The sequence below is a fragment of the Equus quagga genome, chromosome 13 (genome assembly GCF_021613505.1).
Source record: "Equus quagga isolate Etosha38 chromosome 13, UCLA_HA_Equagga_1.0, whole genome shotgun sequence".
Classification (NCBI taxonomy): Eukaryota; Metazoa; Chordata; class Mammalia; order Perissodactyla; family Equidae; genus Equus; species Equus quagga.
In genome coordinates, this window is record NC_060279.1 from 11,331,607 (window position 1) to 11,352,189 (window position 20,583).

At 34.5% G+C, this 20,583-nt stretch overlaps 1 protein-coding gene across 3 annotated transcripts in view; it reads right to left on the bottom strand.

Moving 5' to 3' along the window:
* Positions 1-20,583, bottom strand: part of COP1 (COP1 E3 ubiquitin ligase) — a 238,708-nt gene that overhangs the window by 40,526 nt on the left and 177,599 nt on the right. For all 3 annotated transcript variants that reach the window (XM_046682582.1, XM_046682583.1, XM_046682581.1), the window contains 3 exons: positions 16,925-17,042; positions 13,989-14,113; positions 12,686-12,846 (listed from right to left, as the gene is read on the bottom strand). In XM_046682582.1, the coding sequence (XP_046538538.1) occupies positions 12,686-12,846; positions 13,989-14,113; positions 16,925-17,042 (404 nt within the window). The remainder of the gene's footprint in view (positions 1-12,685; positions 12,847-13,988; positions 14,114-16,924; positions 17,043-20,583) is intronic.

Consider the following 20,583-nt stretch of genomic DNA (forward strand, 5'->3'; position numbering starts at 1 on the left):
CATCTCCTAGCAGCCTCCAAACACATGGTACACTTTCATAGTCTCAAGCTTTTGCACATGCTGTTCCTTCTGCCTAGAAATACATGGAATAGATTAGGATAACTTACGCAAAATACTAAGTAAGATAATGAAGGCAAATAGATGCTCAAATGTTAATTTCCTGATTTTTACACATTAATTTATTATTAGTAGCAGCTACCATTTATTAAAAACTTACTATGCACAAGTTTTTCATATACATAATCTCACTTATTTCCAAACACCACTTTGAGGTATTTAAAGACTAGTTATTAATCCACTTCGAAAATGAGTAAGTAGACTCAGAGAAGATAAGGAATTTTCCCAAGGTGTCACAGAGTGACAGAACTGAGGTTTATACCCAGAGATCAGCTCTCAAAGTCTGAGCTACATGAAAATATAAATAGATTGCCACAAATTCTCTCTTTATCTCACCCTCATCTCCCTCTCTCCAACAACCAGTGCTGGCATGGGTAAGAGAAACTGAAGTTTAAAAAATATGTCTTTTGTGGGGCTGGCCCCGTGGCCGAGTGGTTAAGTTCGCGCGCTCCGCTGCAGGCGGCCCAGTGTTTCGTTAGTTCAAATCCTGGGCGCGGACATGGCACTGCTCATCAGACCACGCTGAGGCAGCGTCCCACATGCCACAACTAGAAGAACCCACAACGAAGAATACGCAACTATGTACTGGGGGGCTTTGGGGAGGAAAAGGAAAAAATAAAATCTTTAAAAAAAAAAAAAATATGTCTTTTGAGCCACAACTAGAATATACAACTATGTACTGGGCGGATTTGGGGAGAAAAAGCAATTAAAAAATGTCTGTTTTTGGAAATCGACATAATAATGGATATCAAAAGCTAAAAAAATCTGAATATTTTGATCCAGCTGTTTCACCCACTTATGGGATTTTGTATTCCAAACAATATTGCAAGATAAGAGAGAAAAAAAATAGGCCCCAAAATATTACAAATTTAGAACTGAGAAAAAAGAAGAAGCAGCCTAAATGTTTAGTTAACAACAAACAGTAATTGATAATATATATAAACGCTTTTGATAAACAAATGGCAGCAACAGGAAATAGTGGAGTATATGAGGAAGCCATTTGGTATAAAACTAATTTGGTCTGACCTTGTTTTTCTAAAAGGGCCTGACCATGGATGCATTGTATATCTGCTTTAAGCATTTGCTATGTCCCAAAGACAAAAATAAATGCCCTTAACATAAAGATGAAACTTCCCACACATTGGTATTTCCTTAAGGATAAGCAACTCTCCCTAGACAAGACTCCCTATCATATGTGATGTATACTTTTTGTTCCAAGACTGTATATAACCACTCTGTACACTCCACTTCTTTGGTGCCCTTCCTTCCTTGGGGAAGGAAGACCCTGGGCTAGTCCTCAGATCTGGCTCATAATAAACTCACCCCAATTTTGACTTACAGATTGCTTATGGATTATTTGCATTGACACTTTCTACTACTATTATGATAAGGTGAGAAATGCTTAGATGTAGTGATGGATGTAAAAAGCTAGATACAAAATATATCTATATCGTAAAACTATTTAAAAAATATTGGCTGAAGACTGGAAGGGCAACACCAAAACATTAACTGTGCTTTGGGTGAGGTAGTAGAATTACAGGTCGATTTTCCCTGCTCTATTTTCTAAAAGTTCTTTATTAGTGGAGAAAACTATAACACTCTGAAGCACAGATGACGAAGGGATAAAAAAGGTCATTAGGTTTCCTGAATAAGATATAACTGGATTTAGAGGATCCAAATGCTAAGATAATAAGTTTCTACTTAGTCAGGCATTACTTTATGTTAGGACAGACTGAGAAGGAAGCTTGTAGTTACTTTTATTTGTTTTGACTCTTCTGATATGCAACTTGTATATGTTAGCAAGCATAAGAGGAAACTGCATAATAATTCAAATGCAAATATTCATACAAAGACCCAAAACCTCATGCTTGTTTAAAAAAGTAATTGCCACTTATCACTTGGTAAGAAACATGGCACCTAAATCAGGTGGGAAAATCTCTTCCTAAGGGTTTATTCCCACCTATTCATAGCCAATAGTTTCACCCTTAACAATTCAGGTTGATGCAAATTCTCATACCTGAAAAACACAGATATACAAAAGCTTAAAAGTAACACTTTTTTCATAAATCTCATTCGACAGAAAAAATATACCTTCAAACAATTTACTAATATTACCAGAAAGAAAACAAAACCTTTTCCCCACATTAGTCATATCAAACGGATGAGTTTAGAGTTAATAAGACATTTAAATAAAGACTAACAAAAAACCAGAAGCCAAAAAACAAAAAAACCCACCAGTTGCTACCCTTGAGAAGTGATCTTTTTCTCCATATCCCTAACATAATGATTTGGAAAGGACAGAATGAAAAGGAAAAAAGAGAAATAAGTAAAAGCATGCACTTAATGTATAGAGAACAATCACACACTGGTCAAAATGAAGTGGTTTTCTTCATTCTACTCTTCCATTATAGGATGACTGAACACTTGTTTTTAAAAATAGTGAGTAGTCCGATGGAGAACATAAAGTCTACGAGGGTGACTGGGCTTTCTCTATCAATAAGACCAGTGAGATCCCCATGAGGGATCCCAGAATTTGTTTTGCTATCAATAATTCACCCTTTCTATTAGTAAAGGAAAACAAAGTTGTCACATCTTAAAAATCCTGCCTGCAAAATGTGAAAGTTTTAGAATGAAAAGATCTTTAACCCTTTATAAAACAGAAAACTTTAAGGAAATGAAAATACTCCTTACAAACAGGGACTCCTACTGAACTTTGAAGTTGCAAGGTTAACTTACTAATTGGGAGAGGCAGAAACCTCCTTTTATTCTTTTCAGAACATAAGATAAAATTGAAATGTAAATACTCAAATAAGTCTCTACATCAATTATCCATCCTTGTTAGCTGACACCTTGGATTAATCTGAACCACTATAATCTTCCATTAGTACAGACATCAAGGATTATCATGTGAATTACAGATTTGGCTAGTTAGTAAAAGATGATAAGAAAGAGCACAGGAGTATGACTTAGGAAACAAATGACTCTTGGCTGCTAAAAATAAGGATTAAATACACTCAGTTCCATATTTCAAACTAGACAAAGGTATTTAGATGTCTAGCATGAAATGAAATATTTCATTCCTTATTTATTAGTTTCATTTCTTATTTATTATTTACTACTTTGGGAGCTATGAGGACTTTTTTTGAGAGATATAATCATTCTTAGCAATTTTAAAATAAAAAGATAAACTCTTGGGTCTCCTAAAATAAACCAATATTTGGAATGTTGTAAGAAATAAAAACACACTAAAAACAAAGCCAGGGGCCGGTCCAGTGGTGTAGCGGTTAAGTTCGCATGCTCCGCTTTGGCAGCCCAGGGTTTGCAGGTTCTGATCCCAGGTGCGGACCTACACATTGCTCATCAAGCCATGCTGTGGCAGCATCCTACATACAAAATAGAAGACTGGCACAGATGTTAGCTCAGAGACAATCTTTCTCAAGCAAAAAGAGGAGGACTGGTAATAGATGTTAGCTCAGGGACAATCTTCCTCACCAAAAAAAACCCCAAAAAACAAAGCCAACTCCTCCAATTTTATCCCATTCTCTGGAAAACATCTCACAAAACTATGCTTGGTGAATCACAAAGCCTCAATGATAGATACTTAGAATTTAAAACAACAAATCAACAAAAAGGAACTGAATCTTGAAGTCATATTTACTTTCTACACAATCTATCCCCAAAGCTTCCTAATTTCATTCGAGAGCCAAAGATCTTGAAGACAAATAGAAGCAAGACCAACTGCCTATTTAATTTCAACAATGTGTAAACACTTTGTCATTTAAACCAAACGATTTAGATTTATTTTCTGCCTTCATCTTCATCTTTTGGTTGGCTATCACAGTTATAACAAATAATCTATATTTTCGTCCAAGGTAATCTTACTTATAGTAAAAAAGACTAATTTAAACAGGCACAAAATTAAATGGCTTCTTTACAGCAATTATAACAGACTGACTTTTCTTTAACCTAATTATTCCTATGTTCAGCAGTAATAACTCTTCTACCTCCTGAGAACAGTCAATGCCAATTTCTGATAGATTTATTTGGAAAAATGCTGCATTTAATGGGATTTAAGAATTGATGGAGTTAAGAGATATGAAAGGCACAAACTCCCATAACGATCACATCAATATAGGAGAGTGTCATGAGAACAAGAGGGATTAATGCGGCACTGTGAAATAAAAGACCAAAAGATATTTCTTTTCCCCAGATGGGATGCAAGTTTGAATTAGGAAGAAACACTTTTCTCTTAAACAGCTGCTGTCCTTGGCTAATTCTGCTTTAAGTAACTGTTAAATATATTTCTATTCAATTAGAAAAGAACAATCATTTTTTCCAAAACATACAATTTGGCATATGAAACCAATTCAAGTAAACGTGAAGTTAAGGAAACTTTTAAGTTAAGGAAATAAACTTTTAAGTTATTAACTTCTAAGTTAAGGAAATGATATTTAATATTCATTCTCTTTCTTCCTACTACTATTATGGTAATTTGGTATGAACTATCAAAAGAGAAACATTTAGAAACCAAAGTTAAATACCTTCCGATCTCAAAATATTTTGGACAAGTTTAAGCATGATGGCGTAATAATTAAAATTATTTACAGGTTAACAGCGTACTTCAGAATGCATTCCCACATTATTTCTTTTTTCCCTTGCAAAATGCAAAACAAAAAAACCCAAAAACCAAGTAGCTTAAAGATTTGTGTCAATTCTATGCTTCAAAATTGGCTTACTTCAGACGGATAGACACTATTTTTAAAAAAGTATTTAATGAGGGGCCGGCCCGGTGGCGCAGCGGTTAAGTTCGCATGTTCCGCTTCTCGGCGGCCCGGGGTTCGCTGGTTCAGATCCCGGGTGCGGACATGGCACTGCTTGGCAGCCATGCTGTGGTAGGCGTCCCACGTATAAACTAGAGGAAGATGGGCACGGATGTTAGCTCAGAGCCAGGCCTCCTCAGCAAAAAGAGGAGGACTGGCAGTAGTTAGCTGAGGGCTAATCTTCCTCAAAAACAAACAAACAAACAAACAAAAAAGTATTTAATGAGAAAAAAATTATAAGAGCCATTTTAATATAGGTCAAATTCCATTACAGTACATATAAAAATGACAATAAAAGAATATTTTAAATGTCGACTAGCAGACCCACTAAATCATATTTTGTCGATTTCATTATAATACTCACCACAAAATATCTAATGCAACAAATGTTTTCACAGAAGCTGTCCATAGAGTAGTGGATATTAAGGTTAAAGAATATTTGCACAATGTAATTTACTTGGAGAATAAATTATAGGTTTGCTTCAGTATCACACTACCTTCTTGTCTCCTCTCTCTTCTACTTCCCACCCCACTCTAGTCTGGACAGTAAGGGAACAGTGGGGCCCTTAGGAGGAGATGGGAGCCACAGTCTTCCTGGAAGTCAGGGTCCATGCTCAGAATCTTCTTTCCTTCCACGCCCAAGATAGACAAGAGTTCATTCAGATTGGCCCTCTTCCAGTCAGGAAAATTTTCTAAAGTGTTATAAACCATCGGGCTAGAGGAAAGAAGAAAGGAAAGGAAAGATAAAAGGAAAAAGAGAAACAGAAATGAAGAAAGGAGAGAAGAAAAGAAAAAGAAAGTCCTATGTTGTCTTCCTAATCTTGACTGAAGAATTCAGGATAAGAAATAGCTTATAAGCGTGGAAAGTTAATATAATTAAAGGAAAAAAGACCACATCTTATATTTTTGTTTGCGTTTCTTCCTGAGGGCGGTAAGGTAGCAAAATCTAACAGACATTAGGTATTCATAATTACAATTATTCCCTCTTTAGCAGATGCTCAAGAAACATTTTTTAACAAATCTCTTTCCAGCGGTAACTGAATCATCTGTTTCCAAACTTTATTGTTTATATAATTTTCCAAGGAGACCTAGGGAACTTTTCAAATTACAAATCTCTCCCTTTCTCCCTTTCTCCCTGAAAAGATGGATTCATGGGTCTAAGAATAGAACTGTTTGTTATTTTCTTTGGAAAGATCTCAAGGTGATTCTGATGATCAGTCAGGTTTGAGAACCACTGGTATAAAGACATTGTATATGGATGCCTTCTGCACTTTCACAGAAGCAGACTGGCTGTTCACATTGCTTTAACTTTCCTAGTTTGGTACAACCTGATGCTTTATACACAGTGTTTAGTAAGTCAGAGAGGGATGCTTACCTCTTAGAAAAAAACATATATAAACTGGAAAAACAGATAAGTCTTTTTGAGAGAAGACTGAACTGTGAAATAGTGCTAATGCAATGGAGAAAGGGAAGGAGGAACAGGCTATAAATCTAAGAAAAATATTAAGCCAACAATAAATATCAATTTCCCTATAGCTGCACGTACTTTAAAACTGTTGCTTTTGAAAATAGGCAAAAGCCTGGAGGTTATATCCCAAGGGGCAAATGGTAATTAAGAAATAATCATATAGGTAGCCATGAATGTTCATGTCAGGAAAACTAGTTTTCTTAAATTAATGTAATCTTGATCTACCACTGAGTTTTAAGTGCATCTATTAGATATTAGAAGTATCTCCCACCTCTACTCCAATATTTCTTTCATTTCAAAAATTAATATTTAATTAATTATGCAAAAAACAAGGTAATAGTCATGCGTGAAGGACTGTATCATTCATTACAAAAATTATATATTAATTACACATTATGTGAAAATATTTTGCTTAGTGTTAAGGGTAATTAAAACATGAATAATGCTAATAGAAAACACAGCTCCTACTATTTGCCAAAAACTAATCGTAACCCTTTACGTAAATTAACTTATTTTAACTTTATAATAACTCTAAGAAGTAGGTTACTATTATCATCAGCACCTTATAGATGAGGAAACTGAAGCATAGCACAGGTTAAGGAACTTGAGCAAGGTCACAGAGCTGATAAGTGGGAACCTGATTTGAACCTGGCTCCACAGTCTGTGCTCTTACTCAATATATGATGATGTCTTTTTTTCAAGGAGTTTGCAGGTTAGCAGGAGATATGAGACATAAACACAAATAACAGTACAAGGCAGTATATTAACTCATTCAGCAAATATTTTTAATGGATAGGAATCATGAGAGATTTAGGTAAAGAAAAGAAGATCTGCTTAAGAATACAAAGATCTAGTTAAAAAACACTTTAGAATAAGCATTTCATTATATAAAGTTTTATTCATTAGAAATAAGAACAGAAAGAACATATTTCACTATATGATTGAAGAAGACCCTCTCGCCTAAAATGGTTGTAACTTTGTATAGTATGGGTGATAACAGTTGACGGATTCCCAAGTCAAGTTTTGTTGGATCTGGTTTCACAGAAGAGAAATTAGGAAATCGTTATCCTGACATCCTTCAGTCTAAAGCTACAAAAACTTAATATGTTTCCTGGTGTTTCAAGCCACAAGAGAAAATATCCACCCTTAATAACCAAAGTTTTTTTCTGAGGCTAGAGACCCTTTTTTCCGTCACTTGTGAAGAGCTAAGGGAGTTTTAAGTGTCCTTTACAAGTATTGCCTTTTACCATTAAAACACATTTGAATTGGTGATCCAAGACTAGATAATTATGTATGATGTGGTTCAGAGATAAGGTTGATGGTACCTGCAGCCTCAGTGGGAGTTACTATGGACTCAGGATCTGCATCCAACAAAAACATAGTGTCCCTTTACACACACATGGTCACTTAAGAACAGAAATAGTCATTTGCATTCTTGAATTAGTTTATATTTCATTCCAACAGTTTCAGATAAGAGTCATAACACAGAAGGATGCACAGATACAGAACATACATAATCTTTACCTAACTCCAGTGTCTGAATAAAGCAATGATGATAAAAAAAAAAAAAGATACAACAGAAATAAAGAATATTGTCCAAAATTTACCTTAGCTTAGTAGCATTACTCTCAAGGTGGATGTGGAATGTGGGAGACAGCGGAATAGACTTAAATTACTAACATCAAATTGCCAGAGGACTATGCTTATAATATCTCAGTTGCATGGTATTCCCCTTTCAAGCAAGAATTTCTTTTAAAAAAGAGAATTCTCACACGGCCGAGTGGCTGAAGTTCCACAGGCTCTGCTCGGGTGACTCCTTTGAAAATTAAGTACAAGAGGTTGCGGCATTTTAGTGTAGAAATGCTAGAGCCACGACCTTGGCAAGACAAAGCTAAGGAACAAAGGACAGAAGAATCTGTCACCAAACCCAAAGGTGACTGAATAAAGGCGTTTTTAGACAGAGGGAAAATATTTGGAAGAAAGAGACAAAAGACAAAGTACTATCTCTCAGATTAAAAGAAACAGTATTAGAAATATTCTCTGTCTCTAACAGGAGTAAATAAAAGAAAAAAATGGGAAACCTTAAAGCAAAAGTAGACCACATGGCAAATGTGCAGGTGGGAGAGCAGCGTGCAGTTAACCTCCACAGCACTGTGGAACAAAGTAGGAGGGTGGAAGCTACAGTGAAATTGAGCAACATCTTAAAAAAGGGCGGTGTATAACACTCCTTCCAGTTTATACTAAGATCGTAGAAATAAAGTTAGAAATTACATATGATCCTGGGTGATTGTTCAAAACAGGGCTTGAGATTACTGGTTCATTTTTAGCTAGAAGTGGCCAAAAAGAAATATGTGTATCTAAGTTATAAGAAAAATCAAGGCTAGACAAAAATTGAATCTGCAGGAAAATAGCCTTAATTTTTATAATATTGAGATACTGCCCTAAAAGAATCTATTTGTATTTGTGTTTCTCCCTCTACCACTCATTCTTAATTTTTCATTCCCTCTATGACTAAATCACTGCCATAAATGATAACATAAAGGCATATGCAATTTTTTATATTATTAATTGAGGAGTTTTATGTTTTCTGTTAATTCATAGAGTAAATTGATATACCACTTACATTTGTCCAAAAACTTTCAAAGTTAAGCTATTTTGTAAGTGTCCTTAAATTGATCTCGTTCTTGTGATTAAAATTAGATAGGATAGAAATAAAAAACAGAAAGACAATGAAATGTTTGGCTTTTCTAGAGACAGTTACTGATCTCAAATCTTACAAAAGTAATCTAGATGAGAGTAAACACGGTACTATTTTATTAGTCCCCAAAACAGTTCTCCATACTTCACCATCTCCAATTTCTCCCTTCCCTTTCTTTCTTAAAACCATTCGAATCAAGCTTTTGTCTTACCACTCCTTTCATTTTTTTGCTCATTTACTTGTATTAGTAGCATTTGACAAAACTGAACAATTCCTCCTCCTTGAAAACCTTTCTTCACTTGGCTTCCCAGGCACCAGTTTTCCTACTATTGATAACCACTCCTTCTCAGTCTTTTTGTTGATTCCTCCTCACTGCCTCAATCACTGAACAAAGAAGTGCCCTCAAGCAAGGTACTCATAATATTTTTAATCTCTAATTACACTCCTTTGGAGAGATCCTATCCAGTTTCTTGGCTTAAATACCATATGCCAACAGCTACCAAATTTGTATCTTTGGTCCTACAATCTGCTGTGAACGCCAAACTTAGCATGTCCACATGGATGGCAGGAAACATCTCAAACTTTAGAAGTTCACAAGTCTCCTGTGAATTCCAAACTTGACATCTCCATGTGGCATTTTTAGTAAGTCTCAAACTTAGCCAGTCTAAAAGTCAACTCTTGGTCTTCTCCCCTAAGACAGCTGCCTCTGCTGGTCTTCATCTGAATTAACGGCAACTCCACTCTTAAAGTTGCTTGGGGAAAAAACTTTGGTGTCATCCTAGACTTTTCTCATTTACTCTTCACATGGAATGTATAGGCAATTCTACTGGTTCTTTCAAAACGTGAACAGGATCTGACTACTTCTCACCGGTGTACCACTATTTTATCTTACCTGGTCTGTATTTTACAAAACAGCCAAGCCGATCTTCTCAAAAAAATTTAAGTCAGATTATATCACTACTTTGCTCAAAATCTCACAATGGCTTTCAACTCACTCCCAATAAAAGCCAAAGTCCTAATAATGGTAAACAATGCTTTATTGACATGGTTCTTCTTCACTGCTCTAAAATCATCTACTACTCTCCACCTAGCTCACTCCAGTGCTGCAGCACTGGCCTTCTTTTCATTCCTTGAACACTAATCACAGTCTTACTAATCACAAGGCCTCTGAATAATTTATTCCACCCGGAATACTCTCCTCCTACATTTAAAAATGGATTACGTCTTCATCTCCTTCTAGTCTTCCCTCTAATTTAGCTACTCAGGTAGGCATTTTGTCACCACCAATTGAGAACTACAACCCCCTACTCCAACACTCCCTATCCCACCTTCCTGCTTTGTTTTCCTCCAAAGCACTTGTCAGCTTCTCATATAATAACTTATTTTGTTTTTTGTCTCCTCTGGCACATAAAATTCTAAGTCTCCTAAATCCAGGTCGGATATTAAATCTTCACTCATATTGCAGATTTCAAGTCATTTATTCTCTAGGGTACAACAGCTTACTGAATCTCTGCCTTGATGTCTTTCATCAATTTTGTAAAGTTCTCAACAATAATCCTAACATTTGCTTCAGCTACATTATTTCTCTTCTCCCCTTTCAGGCCTCCTATTGAATATGTTTAACTTTCTTAACCCATCTTCTATCTCTTTTCTGTATTTTTTACATAATTTTTGTCTCTCCATGCTTCCTTCTGTATATTTTCTTCTAACTTACCTACAAGTTCAATAATTCTCTTTTCAACTGTGTCTTATCTGCCATTCAACCAATCCACCAAGTCCTTAATTTTGGTAATGATATTTTTTCAGCTCTTGGACTTTCATTTTTAAAATAGTTCTTAGTTTCCAGTTGAAATTTTCGATCTTGTCTTTCACTTGCCAGCATGGTTATCTTCAAGCTATGTCTGATAACTCTAATATCCAGACTCGCTGTGATTTTGTTTCTATTGTTCATTGCTTATGCTGAGTCTATTCATGCTGGCTTGGCTTTTCCCATGCCTGTTTATTTTTTATGGTGCCCTAGTTACTGTATTTACAATTTTGAAAAAATAAAGGAAGTCCTTAGATGATCTTTTTTAGAATATCTTCTTTCAGAGAGGATTTAATTTTGCATCCTATGGACACTAGCAATCCTGGATTACCTCAATTTAATGTCAGGGCTGATGTGATTTGAAGTTGAGCTGCAAGTGCTATGAGGGCTTATCTTCTACTGGTGGATCCTAGACTATAGCTCTTTGGGAACCTAAACCACAGTGAGCTCCCTCACACAGTAGTGAGCACTAGACTGCAATCGTGTGCCCCTGTGAGGCACCGTAAGTGCTTTCAGCCATGCCACCAAAACTGGCAAATGCTCCCAGGGGAAAAGCCAGGGTCACACTCCTAGGCTGGTAATTCTTTCCTATCTTGTTTACTTTCCAATGCCTTCAAACAGTTTTGGTTTGGTTTTGTAAAGTACATACATTTGGTCCAACTTTTTTAGTTCCACTTAGAGGGAGGGGTGGTCTAAATCACCTACTCTGCCATTACCAAAACTAAAAGTTGAGTAACAGAACTTTAAACAAGATAGCAATGAAATATATCTAATTAAACTGTACTTAGAACTCAGATATCTTAAAGTAGGCATCAAGTAAGAATTTTTTGTGTCAAAATTAAAACTAACCCCAAGTTAGCACCTAAAAAACTACTTAAAAAAATATGACATTAATGAATGACTGATGTTTATAAAAAATCAAGATAATAAAACAATTATGAGAAAGCTTATACTTAAAAATGTAAGAGTAAGTGACAAGTTGGAGGAAACTTTTTTTGGCTACCTAGAAGTGCAACTTTCTTGTTAAGAAATTAAATGTGTTTTGGGGCTGGCCCCGTGGCCGAGTGGTTAAGTTCGCGCGCTCCGCTGCAGGCGGCCCAGTGTTTCGTCGGTTTGAATCCTGGGCGCGGACATGGCACTGCTCATCAGACCACGCTGAGGCAGCGTCCCGCATGCCACAGCTAGAGGAAACCACAACGAAGAATACACAACTATGTACCGGGGGGCTTTAGGGAGAAAAAGGAAAAAATAAAATCTTTAAAAAAAAAAAAAAAGAAATTAAATGTGTTTAAATATTCTTGTATAAATATATTTTGTCGAGACCAATTCTGCCTTGAAATGGCCTTTAATTAGGTGTACCTATAAGCCACTCTCCTTTACCTACATCAAATTTTCTTATTCCTAATACAGTATCAAATTCAGCTGAACGTTTACTGAGCATAAATTGATCACTAAAGAAAATGAGACACAGTGAGTACTCTGGAGAAATTTCCAGTCTTACAGGAAAAATATAAAGATACAATGTGATAATGGTGTAACAGAGGTTTATACAAGATGCTATGGTTGCATATGGGAGAGACATGTCAGCACAACATTGTTTCATTAGTGATGTTTCAATTACTAGCTAAAACGCCTGTTTCCTTTGGTGATGCAATACTACGCAAAAGAGAAAGCACATATCAATTCATATTTTAAGCTTAAAAAAATTCACCCGTATATATAAACATAAGTATTATAGGAGACACCAAAGTGAAAACACTGATATAAAAACTCACCCCATCTGGCAGTGCCCTCCAACACACGGCACTAACAAATTCATTTGTATCATCTTCTTTTCGGTCTTTGTCCAGAACACTTTTGACCGTATCAAACTTAAAAGTTAGCAAAGTCTTAGAAAGTCCTTTATAGTACAGGTAAAGAGAGTTGTTCTCGCTTCCTAAAAAAAATTAAAGAAAAACATAAGTTTTTAGAATGAGAGAACTCAGAATTAGGAAATCACATTCATAAGGTAATTATTATTTGGTGTTTAAGCTCAAAGACATAATCTTTTATGGTTAAATATGAAAGACCAGAGCATAGGGTTTCTTGGGAATCATGTGAGAAAAGGATTCACAGAAAAAAGCTATACTTTACTTATCTAAAGAAATAATCATTGTTAAATGATATAACAATATTGATAACTCTAAGGCTGAAATGACTATATAAAAATCACTTATGGCAGGGGTCTAGAATTTGTTATTATATCATGAATCTTAAAATACATTTAGAAAGATTTCTATCTAAAGAGGAAAAAGAAAGTTATACCACTAACAAGGGCAAATTTTAATAAGCTACAAAACTTATTTCCCATTTTTCAATAAAGGCATTACTCTACTAGATGAGTGGTCTAAAAACCTGTGTTTTTGAGCAGTCTATCAAACTGGGATAAATGTGACAGAGATTTGCTTTGGCAGGGTTTAGGTTCATGTACGTGTGGAGAGAGTCAACTTTATTGACCAAAGACTAAGTCACTTCAAAGTACTGAGGACAGTTCGTATATTCAGCATTAGATATATCAGAGCATTTGAACAGTATCAAATTTAATTTTTCTACTTCAGATTTAAATTTGTATAAATTATCAACAATAAAAGCCCTAGAATAACATATCAAGACTATGCAAACAGACTGCTTAATGAAAAGAACACTATATAGGGGAAAATGAATATCAAGCCTAAGAAATATGAAATAGAAGAAATGAAGAAGACAAATAATGTCTCCAAAATTAGGATATTAGCAGAAATTAATATTGTCTGTCTTCTACCTAATATCTATAGAAATTATGTTAAAATGGAGAAAAAGTACAAAACATATTTAACAATTTTATGCTATTTCCTGTTGTCAGGGCTTGTGCTCAGTAAAGAAGGGAAAGAGTGACACTTCTTCCAGTAAAACCTAAGAAAAATCCAAAGTGCTGAGGCATTGAGTCTATACACCACCTTCTGAAGGTACAAACCACTTCGTGACTTGGCGTGTACTCTATTTCCATTGAAGGCAATTTCAGTGACAGTCACCTGCTAAAAAGTTCCAGGTTTCACTTACCACAAGCTATATAATCTCCATTGGAAGCGAGGCCTACAAAGTTTTTTTCATTGATGTGACCCTTGAAGGAACGTAGACAGTATGGTTTCCCTACATTCCACAGCTTTAGTTGGCTGTCTGTTGAGCTGAGGCAAACACAAAAAGTTAGAATGCATTTAAGATTTCGAGGCATGAAACTCATCAGTACTAGTACAGGTAATCCAGTTGCGGATTAAGAATGCAGACTCTAGAGCTAGACTGTCTGGGTTAGAATGCTCAATATGCCATTAATTTGTTTTTGACCTTGGGAAAGTTATACAACCTCTCTGGTCTGTTTTTTCATGAGTTAAATGTGAAAAATAATTACCTTATAGAATTAGATGAATCCTATAAAATATTGTGAAAATTAAATTAATTCATTTAAAACACTTTCAATAGTACCTGGGCATGTAGGAAGTGCTTATAAACACCAGTCATCAACTCCATCATCAAACAACAAAAGAGCTCTATGGGAGTTGTACTTAATTTCAGGGATACAATTGGTCCACTTGATTTCATTTACTTTTCAACTGCTGAATTGTATTGGTATTCTGAACATAAACTATTTAACCTATGGGGTGGAATACTATGAATGGTAAATGGTCTATATGAAGTAGTTTATCTTACTGAAATAATAAGCAAATGCAGTTATTTAACAAAAAATAATTGAATATAAAAATTACTGGTAATCCTATCATACAGAGACAGTCTTAGGACATGAATAAAACACCATGCTGTTGGTTTTTTCTGACTTCTTGTTACAAAAATTGGATCATACCATACATATTATTTTGTAAATTGCTTCTCCTTCATTCGACAATTTGTTTTACATTTTCTTCTGTAAAATAAATGTTCTATATTTTTTCCTTTTTTTTGAGGAAGATTAGCCCTGAGCTAACATCTGCTGCCAATCCTCCTCTTTTTTGCTGAGGAAGACTGGCCCTGAGCTAACATCCATGCCCATCTTCCTCTACTTTATACGTGGGACACCTACCACAGCATGGCTTGCCAAGTGGTACCATGTCCGCACCCAGGATTTGAACCAGTGAACCCCGGGCCACCAAAGCGGATGGTGCAAACTTAACCACTGTGCCACTGGGCTGACCCTTGTTTCTATATCTTCATTAATGACTATGCAATAAATATTTTCTCTTACTGTTACATTCAAAGAATAGGGCACTATGATAAATGCTTTATATACATTATTTTATTTAAAGATTCACAACATAAGTACTATAATTAGCTCCATTTTAGAAATGAGGAAACTGAAATTCAGAAGGTTAAGGACATTTTTAAGATACGACAGCTAGTAAATAGCAGAGCCAAAACTGAAACTGTCTTATTTCAGAGGCCAAACTCTAAACTCTTTAAATACTTCCCTATTTCTTCTCATTTCTTAGACATTTAGGTTGTTTTAAATTTATTTTTTGCTCAACAATATTACATTGACTATCCTGTTACATGTATTTTATGGTATATATGTATGTAAAATATATGTATGTATTTTTTTACTGGCCAAGAATTCAGGGTTTTAGCAATATGTGTATATTTTAATATTACTTTTTAGTATTTCCAAATATATTTGTGGATTCTAAATACTTTTAAACTCCAAGTATGTCCAAGAGAAAAACCATCATGATTCATAAAAACTAAGAAGGAAAAAAGATTGGTGAAAATACAAAGAATATATCCACATTAATAAGGTCAACTAAGATTTCCAATTTATACAATTAAGTATACATATACCACAATTAGTTGAAATCAAACTAATTGATTCGACATTTATAAATCTGAAATTGAAGAAAAATATTTTTGCCATACAATCCATCATCCATATTTGAATCTGAAGGAAACTTTAATTATTTACTGGCCATTATTACTCCTAAAGATGGAATACTTTTGACTGGTTACCACGTAATTTAGATTTGTGAATTAATTATCTATATTACCTCCCCTTGGAAAGCTCAGTTTCCACTTTATTTTTTTCCTTTTTTTGTAACTCAATTCAAGTTACCAAATTCTTATCTAGAGCAATCAGTATGGATGTGGTAGGAGATACCAAGTACAAGGCAGTGGCATTAATAATCTCCTAAGAGAGATTAGAAACTAAGTGAAAAAAAAAAATAGTGTATCATTAAACTTGAGAAGAAGTAATAGATATAAAAAAGAGAGAAATTAAGAATGAGTATTTACTACGGTAATATAAAATAAAGAGAACTATGAAATGGATAAAAGAAAGAAGGGACTGCCTCTGTTAGTAGAAGAACTTTGTCAATAATATTTTGGCAATTGAGATTTATTACCTAGTTGACATCTTATTACTTTCAAACAAAATAAAAGACAACTAAAAGACTATACTATGATTCTCCAGTTCAGAAGGCTTCTCAAAGGATAGTTGTTGGGTACTAGCAGCCATACTTAGAAAGTTCTCTTCAAAACATATTTAAAAGTCACCACGAAATCACAGGGAAATCGAGTAACATGGACTTTTAAAAAGTCAACCAAATATTACTTATAACCAAAAATACTACTACTGTACTCCAATGCAGATACATATACAATAACACACTAGTAGACTTTAATAAATAACACACTACTCTCATATTGCATCAACTATGTTGTTTCTCTCTTCTTAAGGAGAAGCAGGGCTGAAATCCAATGTGAAGTTCAAATGTTTAAGGGAGCTACATTAAATACTGGTATCATCAGGATTTTTTCATAAATAACATACAAAAGTGAGCAATAGAGACCAGAATATACATGTATTTTAATTAGACAAGTTATAAAAATCTACTAAGAAAAAGTGCATACACCATAGTGTTACTCTTTAGATGTATATCCATGGTGACATTACCAACGGTAACTGATGATGACAGAGATCTGTCTTATGCTCAACCTCTGAAGAGAGTGATACTCACGCAGAGACAATTTCCTCCCCACTCACAAACTTTGCATAGGAGACTGCTTTTCGGTGTCCTTTGAACACCATGATTGGCTGCTTAGTGTTACGAAGATCATAGTAGTGGACACAGTGATCTAAAACAAAACAAAACACGAAAAATGTAGTGAACAAAGAAATGAAAAGCAAAGCTAATATTAACTGGTTCTGGTGATTTTCATCAAATGTTTCACAGACAAGGTCAAACCTATAACAGCCAGAAAGCGAAGGGCTATGACTCATTTTCAAAGATAAGGAAGATACACTGGGTTTTCTGTTTTGAATCCAGGAAGACATAGTTGCATAAAAAAGTATATACACATAGGCCAATGTCAGTCTGAAAGGGAGTTCCACTGATATTTCCTGTGATCCTGGCTCTAGAAACAGAGTAGTAAGGGTTCAAAGTAACTGGAAATTTAAAAAAGTATCCTTACATTTGACGGCTTTATAAAAGAGGTAATACAAATATTTTGGGCTTCTGGCTAAAAATGCTATAGAATTTTATTTCCCACATTTGCTTTTTAAAAAACATTTTCTTGAGACACATATAACATATAATAAAAGCCATTCACCGTAAGTATACAATTCAATGAATTTTACTAAATTTACCCACTGGTGCAACCAGCACAATAAACTGGTTTTAGAAATTTTTCTCATTCCAGTAAGATCCCTCATCGCCATTTACACAAACTGTCCTGGGCAACCACTATCTCTCTCTCTCTCTATAAATTTGCCTTTTCTGCACACTTAATATAAACGGAATCATACAATACAAGGTTTCTATGGATGGCTTCTTACCCTTTGCATAATGTTTTTTGAAGTTCACCTATGTTTTAACGTGTCAGCAGTTCATTTCTTTTTATCACTAAATAGTATCCATTGTATGGGTATACCCCATTTTGTCTAACCACTCATCAGTTGATGGATATTTGTTTCCATTTTTTGATTATCATGAGTAATGGTGCTATGGAACAATCACACTCAAGTCTCTGTGTGAACATGTATTCAGGTTTTAGGTAGATACCTAACAAGTGTAATTTCTAGGTCATGTAATAATTTTGTCTTGAACTTTTAATGAAAGTGACAAACTGCTGACTGTCTCATTGTACATTTCCACCAGCAATACATGATGGTTCCAGTTTCCTTACATGAATATTTGAAAATTTTGGACAGACATTTGACACAGATGCGTGTTTTGCAAATATTTTCAACCATTCTGTTGCTTGTCTTCTATTTTCTTAACAGTGTATTTTGAAGCAGAGAAGTTTTGAATTTTGATAAGGTCCAATGTATCTTCTTTTTTCTTTCATAGGCCATACTTTCAGTGTTACAGATAAGAAAACTCTTTCTAATCCAAGGGCTTAAAGATTTTTCTCCTATTTTTTTCCAAAAGTGTTATTTCTTACACTTACGTCTGTGATAAACTTTAAGTTAATTTTTGTGTACGATGTGAAGTATAAGGTCTAGTTCATCTTTTTGCATGTAGATGGATATGTATCCACTTGTCCCAGCATCATTTGAGAACAGATTACTTTTTCCTAATGAACTGCTTTGGCACCTTTGTCAAAAATGAATTGACTATAAGCAAGGATGTACTTCTGGATTCTTAATTCTAATCAACTGATCTACACATGTCTACCCTTCTGCCCGTACAACAATGTCTTGATAACAGTGGCTTTATAATTTTCAAATTGCAAAGAGGAAGTCCTCAAACTTTGCTCCCTTTCAAAACCGTTTTTGGCAATTCCTGTTTGTTTGCATTTCCACATAAATTTTAGGATCAGCTTACCATTTCCTACAAAAAGTCTGCTGGAATTTTTACAGGAATTGAGCTGAATCATTAGATCAATTTCAGGAACACTGCCATCTTAAAAACACTGGCTGGTTAATACCAGGCAATGTATGAACACAGAATGTCTCTGCATTTATTTACATCTTCTTTTAATTTCCCTCAGCAAACTTTTGTAATATTCAGTGGACAAGTCTTGTAATTATTTTATTAAATTTACTCCTTAAGTATTTTATTCCTTTTGATGGTATTCTGAATAGAATCATATTCTTTTATTTTTGGATTGTTCATTGTTCATGTATAGAAAAACAGCTGATTTTTTTTATATTGATGTTTTATTCTACTGCCCTGGTGAATACTTTTATTAGTTCTAATATTTTTATCTTTTAAGATTCCTTAAAATTTTCTACATATGAGATGATGTTATCTGCAAACAAAGAGTTTAATGTTTCCTTTCAAATCTAGATGTCTTTTATTTCCTTGCCTTCCCTAGCTACTACATTAGCTAGAACCTCTGGTACTATGCTGAATTGAAGAGGAAAAAGTGAACATCCTTCTCTTGTTCCTAATTGCAAGGAAAAAACATTCAGCCTTTAACTAACTACTAAGTAGGATGTTCACTGCTAGTTTTTCATAAAAACCCTTTCTCAGGTTGAGGAAGTTTCCTGCTATTTGTTTGTTAACAGTTTTTATGGGTGTAGGTTTAGTTAAATGCCTTTTCTATTTTTATTGAGGTAACTGTGTGGTTTTGGTCCTTTATTCTATTAATTACATTAACTGATTTTGGGATGTTAAACACATCTGGCACTTCTTGGATAAATCCCACAATGTCACAGTGTATAATCTTTTAAATATGCCATTGGATTTGGTTTGCTACTATTTTGTTGAGAACATCTGTAGCTATATTCTTGAAGAATACTGGTCTGTGTTTTCCTATTCATGAGACATCTTTGGCTTTTGGTTTTAGAACTCCTTCAGGGAAGAATTTGTGAAATACTGGAATTACTTTTTCTGTAAACATTTGATAAAATTCACCAGTGAAACCATCTAGGCCTTAGCTTTTCTTTGTAGTAGATTATTAGTTACTAACTCAATTTCTTTACTTTTCATAGGTCTATTCAAATTTTCTATTTCTTCTGAGTCAGTTTAGGTAATTCGTGATTTTCTAGGAATTTTTTTATTTCATCTATGTTACTGAATAAGTTTGCAGAGTTTTTCATAGTATTTTCCTTTAACCCTTTTAATATCTGAAAGGTCAGTGGTAAAGTCCCCTCTTTGATTCTTAAGTTTAGCGATCTGTGTCTTCTCTCTTTTTTCTTGGTAAGTCTACCTAAAGATTTTCCAATTTTGATGATCTTTTCAAAGAGCCAACTTTTGCTTTTACTGATTTTCTCTATCATTTTTCTGTTTGCTATTTCCTTCATTTCCACTCTAATCACTCTCATTTCCTTCATTCTGCTTATCTTTGGTTTGCTATATCTTTCTCTACATTTTTATGGTGAGAACTTGGATTATTGAGATCTTTCTTCTTTTTTAATATAGGCATTTAAAACTACACATTTCTTCCAAGTACTGCTTCAGCTGCTAGCACAGATTTCAATATGATGTGTTTTCATTTTCACTCACTTCAAAATACTTACTAATTTCCCTTGTAATTTCTTCTTTGACGGATGGGTTTTGTAGAAATGTGCTGCTTTATTTCCAAATATTTGTGGATGTCCCAAATTATTGTTGATGATTTCTAATTTAATTCCATTTTAGTCAGAGAAAATGATCTTTATAATTTCAATCCTGTTAAATTTGTTAAGACTTGTTATATGACCTAAAACACGGTCTATTCCAAAGAATAG